At 43.7% G+C, this 8,958-nt stretch overlaps 1 protein-coding gene across 1 annotated transcript; it reads left to right on the plus strand.

Annotated features, from left to right (window-relative positions):
- Window positions 1-645: 645 nt before the first annotated feature.
- On the plus strand, window positions 646-6,717 carry TRIML1 (tripartite motif family like 1). Its single transcript, XM_030311848.1, has 6 exons — window positions 646-1,053; window positions 1,297-1,392; window positions 2,581-2,811; window positions 4,069-4,091; window positions 4,270-4,367; window positions 6,167-6,717. Exons 1-6 carry the CDS (start codon window positions 646-648, stop codon window positions 6,715-6,717), a joined length of 1,407 nt encoding a protein of 468 aa, XP_030167708.1.
- The last annotated feature ends 2,241 nt before the right edge of the window (window positions 6,718-8,958 follow it).

The following is an 8,958-nucleotide window of genomic DNA, read 5'->3' on the forward strand; positions in this document are numbered from 1 at the left end:
AATGGACTTGCTCTCATTTTGTTGGGACGAATAAGATTAAATAAAAGTACACAGTACCTGATTAAGGAGAAAAATATTTTAGGCTTTGGTCAAGCACATAAAAGGGCCTATCAAGAGAAGGGATCAGTATTACGATTTTCTGCCTTCGGTTTCTTAACTAGATTCCATTAGTGGAGTTTTCCTAAATGGGCCATATTTCTAATTCGGATATTATTAGAGATCATTATAACTTAAATCTCTGTAATGGCTCACACCAAATTACCTAACCTTTCAGCTTAAGATCAAGGTACTTGATTGTTTTTCTGGTGCTATTTACATATAATAGCCTACTCTTGAAGAAAGTCTGTTAGAAACAAATACCCTCCGTATCCAGTATGTTGCTTGCACAGTGAGACATTCCTTAAAAGTCTGGGGTTGATGATGAACCCAGTGTACAAGGGTTCCACGTTAAGTCATAATTGGCCTTTTGTTGGGAGAGTATGTGTCAAGTGGTGAAATCAGGCACAGAGGAGAGTAAGAGTTTTTCGTATTAACAACATAGAAACTGACCACCCACCTGTTACTCAAAACAACAGAACCTCAGGGAGGACTTTTCTAATCCCGGAATAGAGGCAGCACCTTGCCTTGATGTCTTTCTTTGTAAAAATGTCTACAGCAGATTTGATGGAGAATCTCAGGGAAGAACTGACCTGTTTCATCTGCTTGGACTATTTCACCAGCCCGGTGACCACTGAGTGTGGGCACAGCTTTTGTCTGGTGTGTCTCCTGAGGAGCTGGGAGGAACACAGTACTCCTTTATCTTGTCCTGAGTGCTGGAGGGCCTTGGAGAGTCCACACTTCCAGCCCAATGAGCATCTGGGGAGGCTGGCTGGCATCGGCAAACAGCTCCGATCCCAGGTGCTGCAGAGCGAGGGCGGACAAGGCGGCTCTGGGAGAATGCTGGCAGTCGCTAAGGCTTTTTCTGATGAGCAGCAGGGTGTAAACGCTTTCTCAACCCAGTGTCAAGGAATAAACAGATTGTATCCCTCCAGTGAGGCTGAGGAGCGTCACAAAGTAAGATTGGCTGCTCAATATAAATCTCAGAACACAAACCACATTCCATCACTTATGCCCATAATATTCTCTATTGGTGACAATCATGGGTCCTGGTCTCCAGGCACCAGACCCCAAACTTGGTGTGGATCCTGCTTCACTCCTTGTGTTAGGTCCCGCTCATCATATTTTTATTGGTCCTCAAGTCTTCTTCACAACCCGGTGCTCTGCTCATTTGCCACAGAGAATTTGTTTCTATTGCAGGAGAAAGTCCAGGAAATCTTAAATCTTTTGCGTAAAAAGAAAAAGGAAACTCAGGTTGTATTATCCCATGAGAAGGAGAGAGTAACACTGTGCAAGGTCAGTATCTGTCTTACTTTTGGATCTCGTATATGTTCTATGAGGGAGACTAAAGGGATACCTAGTGAAAGACCAGGCAAAAAAGACCAAATTTTCCAATCCCCGTCCTACAATACGCAGTGCCTTTACTTTGGGCTGTGTACCTCTGCTTGTCCACCTGGGAATGCCAAGACTCACTTCAAACAATTTCCCCATCGCCAGGCCTGCTTATTTTCTTTTCTTCTGGATACACCTATACAACTTGGTGGCTACCTCTATTATGGCTCTGATGATACTTATTTAAAATTACAAGTTACAGACAATAGAGGATCAAAAATCAATAAAAAGGAATAGCTCAAATGCTTTGGGGTAAAAAGAAAGTGAAAAAAAAAAAGATAAAATAAATAATAAACCGAATAATAGTTTGGTTTAGTACGTCTAAACAAAAGCTTGAGTTAGTCACAGATTTGAACGTGAGCTGTCTTGCAAAGACCTAAATGTTGAGTCACATGTTTAAAAATGTATCTGATTCTCCCAATAAATGGAGTTCTCAAAGCGGAGTATTTGTGATGTGTATCTCTATCTCTAGGATGTGATCCTATGTCTGCTTTCATTGGATATTTATTAAATAGATGAATATACACTTTTTTTCATATTTTTGCCCTTGCTTTATTTTGCTTTAAAAAAATTTTTTTTTTAACATTTATTCATTTTTTGAGAGACAGAGTGTGAGGGCGGAGGGGCAGAGGCAGAGGGAGACACAGAATCCAAAGCAAGCTCCAGGCTCTGAACCACAGCACAGAGCCCAACATGGGGCTCGAACTCACAGACGGTGAGATCATGACCTGAGCTGAAGTCAGATGCTTAACTGACTGAGCCACCCGGGTGCCCCAATTTTGCTTTTTTTTTTTTTTTTTTAAATCGTGGTATGGATCACCACCTATCATAATTGTTGTTTATATTTTTTTCCCCAGTAGAATGACAGTCTCCTGGGAATAGACATTTTGGTTTTGTTTGCTACTGTATCTAGCACACATACCCCCTAAAATATCACACTAGCCCCCAACTACTTAATAGAATATGGATTATGTGTCACAGTGGAACTCTAGGACTTTGCTAGGACTAAAAGTCTACACAGGCATTTCTGTCACTAACTTTATTATATTGCTCCCGTGTGTGTGTGCACACATGCGTGTGTGTGGATGGCAGGAAGAGACAAAGGCCTGTAAGCAGGTTGTTGTGTCAGAATATGTAAAAATGCACCAGTTTTTGAAGGAGGAGGAACAGCTACAGCTCCAGTTACTGGAAAAGGAGGAAAGGGAGAACATGAAGAAGTTGAGGGACAATGAGATCAAGCTGACCCAGCAAATAAGAAGCCTAAGCAAGATGATCGAGCAGATAGAGTCCACCTGTCAGTGCTCCACTTCAGAATCTTTTGAGGTAAGAATACTGGGAAAATCAATGCCACAATAACAACAACAACAACAACAACATGTCGTAGCCCATAATATTTCAAGCCATGCAAAAATAAGCGTTTATTTACCCAAAAAACTAAGTTCCAGCCCCAACATAGTTTTCCTAAAGAATTAACGTTCGAGGGGTGCCTGGGTGGCTTAGTCCGTTGAGTATCCGACTTTGGCTCAAGTCATGATCTCATGGTTCATGGGTTGGAGCCCCACGTTGGGCTCTGTGTTGACAGCTTGGAGCCTGGAGACTGCTTCTGATTCTGTCTCTCCCTCTCTCTCTGCCCCTCCCCTGCTTGTGCTCTCTGCCTCTCAAAAACAAACAATAAAAAAAAAAGAATGAATGTTCCATAGTATAAATACAGTCCTGAAGAGGCAGAGAAAAACAAAACCCAGTAGAACAGCTATCCAAACCAAGCCTGAGGATGACTCCATTTTCTGCTGTGCCTGCCTGTCTGCAACTTCAGCTTCGTTAGTTATTTTGTTTAATGAGCATTTACTATGTGCTGCTGGCACACTACATTTCATCTTCACAGAGACCTGATGAAGTTAAATACTGTTTTATGTACTCTTGGTGATTGTAATCTACCCTGTGGGTTTACAGAAGCTCTTACTTAATAATTCAGACCTCTGGCAGTTAGGTAATTTGCCTATCAAGTAGCTAATATATAGTCGAAACGCGGTATTCTGTACTGAGCCCATATTGTTCACTGCCTTTGCTCTGTTGCCTCCCGGAGCTACTACTGCATTCTCTGGGGCCTTTGCAAACGCGGGCTGTGTGAGCCAGCTGCTGCTTCACCTCTGCCTCCCGGATGCCCCCACAGAATGCTATTTAACTTAGTGATTTTCCAGCAAAGCACGCACTCCAACTGCGCACAGGCTTACTCCAGCTCTCCCACTTCCCTTTTGCTGATCTTTGACTCCCTGAGGCACCGGATAACAAGATCGATGGTTTGGCTCTTTTGTCAGCATCAGGTTCTCTTGACCAAGTGTTGATAGGAGGAACGGACAAGAGAGTCCAGCCATTAGGAGATCCCTCTCCTGTGCACAGGAACCCACCCTTGGAGGAAGTTGGGGATTTTTTCCCCCTACCCCGTGCTCTCCCACGCAAGGTGTCCTACAGCCATGGAAAGTGGATTCTGTGAAGTTAGAAAGGACTAGATCCCAAATGGATTCTGTCTTTGTTAGAGATCAAAGGGCACAGATACTAACCCTCTTTCTTTTCTCCCCTTAGGATGTGAAAGGAACACTGGAAAGGTGGGTTTCCAGTCTGTGTTCAGTTATGTGAGACACAGGGGTGTGCTGCTGCTACGTTTGTCAGGGTGGGGAGGAGAGTGTCCATGCTGTTGGGGAACATCAAGCTGGACCCTCAGCTTGGAACAGGTCCTGCGGGCTGCGCAGGGCAGACAGAGTGACTGTCTCTGCCCTCTTGTAGGAGTGAGCCACTCTTGCTCCAGTGTCCAGAGGCGGCCGCCACGGAACTGAGTCTGTGCCGCATCACTGGAATGAGGGAGATGCTAAAAAAATTCAGCAGTAAGTCAGCCTCGTTTGTCAAACCTCCAGGGATTTGCAGACTGAACTTCAGTGTGTACGAGGATATGCAAGATTGAGCTTTTCGGCAGCTTCCTCTGACAGAATACTCACCATCTGGGTGCCAGGCTTCTAGTGAAGGCGCCGTGAGTCTGTGCGAACCCTCAGGGTGGGCTGAGGCCACAGACTGTCTGGGTTCTGGAGCCGACAGAAGCACATTTGATTGAGGGTTCGCTTACCTGTGTTTTCTAAGGATTCCTGGCACTTCCTTTGTTTGTTTTTACTGTCCCATTTTGTCTATTTCATCCCCTTGCGTGCGCACACGCACACTCGCGCGCGCGCGCGCACACACACACACACACACACACACACACACACCCCTCCTCAGGGGTTTCTGCATTTCTACCTCTGTTCTTGTGAGGGTAAAAACTACTTAAATTCTTAATCTCAATGAGGCAACATTCAAGCTATCCTTTTAGAATGCTCTAGATATTTAGGCTAGCTATCGTGAAGAGAATTCAGCCTTCATTTTTAACTTTTATCTTGTTGACAGTCTGACCTTCAGAGGAAAGTCTAACGGGCTTTGGATTCAGTAGATACTTGATAAGTGCCAACTATGTACCTGGTACTATGCTATTAAACTCTCAGCTTTCTTATAGTGATAAATAAGACAGGCCTGCCTTTGCTTTTACAGAACTTTCAGTGGAACTGAGGAGACAGACATTAATCTCAAATAATTAGTGATGATTGGAATTTGATCTATAAATAAAAGTATGAAATTACATGGTAGGGGCACTTAATCTTGTCTGAGAGGCCATTGAAAGTTGGAAGCCTCTTCTGTGACCTCCTCTCAGAAGATGGGAAGGAGGGGTCTCTCACTGGTTCACAGTGTACTTATCAACTGGTCACAGGTGGTTTCACTAATCTCACAGGAGGCTGCATTTCAGCATGACATAATGAAAAATGCTGACTGGGAATTGCTATTCCAACACTCAGTAACTTTGTAATCTTGGACAAGTTTCCAAACCTCTGTGAACCTCAGTTTCCACCTTTGTAAAACTGGGAAGGGACACGTGGGTAGCTCAGTTGGTCAAGCGACTGACTTCGGCTCAGTTCATGATCTTGCAGTTTGTGAGTTCGAGCCCTGGGTCAAGCCCCGCGTCGGGCTCTGTGCTGACAGCTCAGAGCCTGGAACCTGCTTTGGATTCTGTGTCTCCCTCTCTCTCTGCTCCTCCTCCGCTCATACTCTGTCTCTCTTTCTCAAAAATAAACATTAAATAAACAAATAAATACAATGGGGGGGAAATGCCACGATTAAATGAGATATTGTACAGAAAATGGTTGGCACCTAAGGAGAAGTCCAGAAAGGATAGCTGCCTCTATTTCTCTCCCATCCAAACTGAAGAATCAGAAGGAGCCTTGGCTCAACTGAATACAAATGACAGAGTATGCCCCGTGTGGATAAATAGCTCTGAGTTTTAAAGCTATGCTGTAAACAGAAACCTGCTATTCTATTCCATGCCATTATATCAGCGATTCCTCTCTCTCTCCTCTCAGGCAGGCTAAATATCACTGTCCACATGACTCTCTTCTGTTTCTTTTCAGAGATTTGCTCTCAGTGTTTGTGAAACAGTGAGAGAAGGGCTCAGAGATTCTGTTCTCAGTGAAACAAAACTCCTCACCACACTCACCTAAATCATATTTTTAAAAATAGGACTGGAAACTAAGAATTTAATTAACATTCCACATATGTAAAAGGGTTTTCAAGAATGCAAGGGGTTCATTCTTTTCTCCTCTTGCAGCGGACATAACTCTGGATCCAGCTACAGCCAATGCCTATCTTGTCTTGTCTGAGGATCTGAAAAGCGTGAGACATGGAGGAATCCGACAGCCCTTACCTGACAACCCAGAACGATTTGACCAGTCTGCAACTGTGCTGGGCGCTCAGATCTTCACCTGTGGGAGACACTACTGGGAGGTGGAAGTGGGCAACAAGACCGAGTGGGAAGTGGGCATTTGCAAGGACTCCGTGAGCCGAAAGGGCAATCTCCCGAAGCCACCTGGGGACCTCTTCTCACTTATAGGCTTAAAAATTGGAGAAGATTATAGTCTTTGGGTCTCATCACCTTTAAAAGGTCAACACGTCCGAGAGCCTGTGCATAAGGTTGGCGTTTTCTTAGACTACGAGTCTGGACACATAGCGTTCTACAACGTGACAGATGAGTCCCTCATCTACAGCTTCCCTCCAGCCTCTTTCCAAGAGGCTCTCAGGCCGATCTTCTCCCCTTGCCTCCCAAATGAAGGGACGAACATGGGCCCTCTTACCATCTGCTCACTGAACAGTTATGTCTGAGGGACATGCCCCCGAGCCTTCACCAAGGATGAGGTCTAAGACCAACAGATGATTATTAATTAAGATGATTTATGCATTGACACTATCAATATTGGGTGATCTTAAAGGAAAGCCCCTAAAAAGGCTTTCTGTTAACTTGAGCCACAATCAACGGCCAAGTTGGACAATCAACTTTCAACACCATAGAAGGCTGATCAAATCCTGTCTTTGACCAAATTCATTATGTATCCCGCATACATGCTGGTCACTGAAAATGTAGAGAAAGAATTAGCCCCTATTATCCCTGATCCCATTGTCATAGGCCAGTTTTATAAATGTATGTCATGTTTTTGAGTGTATTTATTTATTTGGCTCTAAAGAACTCTATTTTTTATATTTTTTAATATTTTTAATGTTTATTTTTATTTTTTTTTTTTTAACGTTTATTTATTTTTTGAGACAGAGAGAGACAGAGCATGAACGGGGGAGGGTCAGAGAGAGGGAGACACAGAATCTGAAACAGGCTCCAGGCTCTGAGCTGTCAGCACAGAGCCCGACGCGGGGCTCGAACTCACGGACCGCGAGATCATGACCTGAGCCGAAGTCGGCCGCTTAACCGACTGAGCCACCCAGGCGCCCCTTTTTAATGTTTATTTTTGAGAGAGAGAGAGAGAAAGAGCGAAAGAGCACGAGTGGGGGAGGGGCCGAGAGAGAGGGAGACACAGAATTGGAAGCAGGCTCCAGGCTCTGAGCTGTCAGCACAGAGACTGATGGGGGGCTCGAACTCATAGACAGTGAGATCATGACCTGAGCCAAAGTTGGACACTTAACTTACTGAGCCACCCAGGCACCCTAATAACTCTGCTGTTTGAATGTCTTTGTTCTATGTGCAGAGCTCTGCATGCTGGGACAAGACTGACTCCTCTGGGTGGGAGCAAGTGCATGGGTTCTCCTTTCCAGGGTTGGTGAGAGGGACTCATGACTCAGCCTCCACTGAAAAGTTGCTTTTCTTTCCATTCCATGGGGCCTGGAGTATCTGTACTCGGGAAGGCTTATATGTTCAGAATACTGCAAATTTAGGTGTCAATATCATCATTATCCTTCATGTTTACCACAACCACAAGAGGCTGGAACCTTCTGTGAATATGTTTAAAGATCACAGAACAAAGTCTCTATTCAATAAATGTATCAATGCTATAGGTGCCAAATGACTTTACTGAATTTTTTATAAGGTTATTTTATGTGTTTTTGCTACTTGCTATAAGCAAAAGGCTTTAATCACTGGAAGGTGAAATCAAGTTTACTTATTCCATCCCAACACGTGAGGATTTGGGAGAAAGTTCTGTGAACCGACCTTCTCTTGGCTGCCCATTCTTAGTGCTCTGTCCCTGTAGGTTTTTTGTTTGTTTGAATCCTTCCTTGCTTGCATTGCAGAATGGCACCAATCACAGAGGGTACCCCTTCCTGCCTCTTCCCACTCACAGAAGTCACTGCCCATGTTTTCAATCGCAGACAAGAAAACTGATAGGATTTAACCCTTACACAACTGCATGATTATTAAGGAACATGTTTAACACAGATTTTTGTCTTTAAATTAGAGACTCAGTTGGGCGAAAAATTGATAATTGAATCTGTTAATTAGCATAGACAACCAGAGGGAGGGAGCTAAGTAGGGAGAGAGGATAGGTAACTGGGTTTACTGTAAGGTTGGTATCCACCTTTCTCACTCATCTAGATCTGCCTTCTCTTTCAAACCTATGCATTTTTATCTTGTGCCCTCACAGGCATCGGAGCAGATCTGAACTAGACTTTGGGTCCCGAATCGTGCTCTCTTCTGTTCTCTGTGTTCGCTCTTTGCATTTTCACCCTGACACCACATACACTTAGAGTCCAAGAACTCTAGTGATGGAGAACCAATCACACTCTCTTTGAACAATTTGTTCTGTTCCCCATTTTTTATTTTATTAAATTTTATTTCTTGATTTATCACCTCAAAAAGCTAAGGAACAAATTATGAATAGCAAACACCAAATATATTTGGTCTACAGCTTTCTCAATTACAAAAAAAACCCCACATTGATTTTTTATAAATGAATATAAAGGTCGTATATTTTAACTTAGTACGCATTACATTAAATTGTGGTGTAAGGTAATAGCTCCTTTTCTTTCCCTTTGTCCCAAAGGGGCTGGTATTATCAAGGAAAACAGCCTACTTTTTCTCCTCTGGCAAAGTCATCCCATGTGGATCATTGTCTGCCCTGG

The sequence above is a fragment of the Lynx canadensis genome, chromosome B1 (assembly GCF_007474595.2).
Source record: "Lynx canadensis isolate LIC74 chromosome B1, mLynCan4.pri.v2, whole genome shotgun sequence".
NCBI lineage: Eukaryota > Metazoa > Chordata > Mammalia > Carnivora > Felidae > Lynx > Lynx canadensis.

Coding starts and splice junctions, on each gene's coding strand:
- TRIML1 (XM_030311848.1), top strand. CDS start 646: ATGTCTACAGCAGATTTGATGGAGAATCTCAGGGAAGAACTGACCTGT. Junction 4,092..4,269: donor GTGAAAGGAACACTGGAAAG/GTGGGTTTCCAG, acceptor GCCCTCTTGTAG/GAGTGAGCCACTCTTGCTCC. Junction 4,368..6,166: donor GATGCTAAAAAAATTCAGCA/GTAAGTCAGCCT, acceptor CTCCTCTTGCAG/CGGACATAACTCTGGATCCA.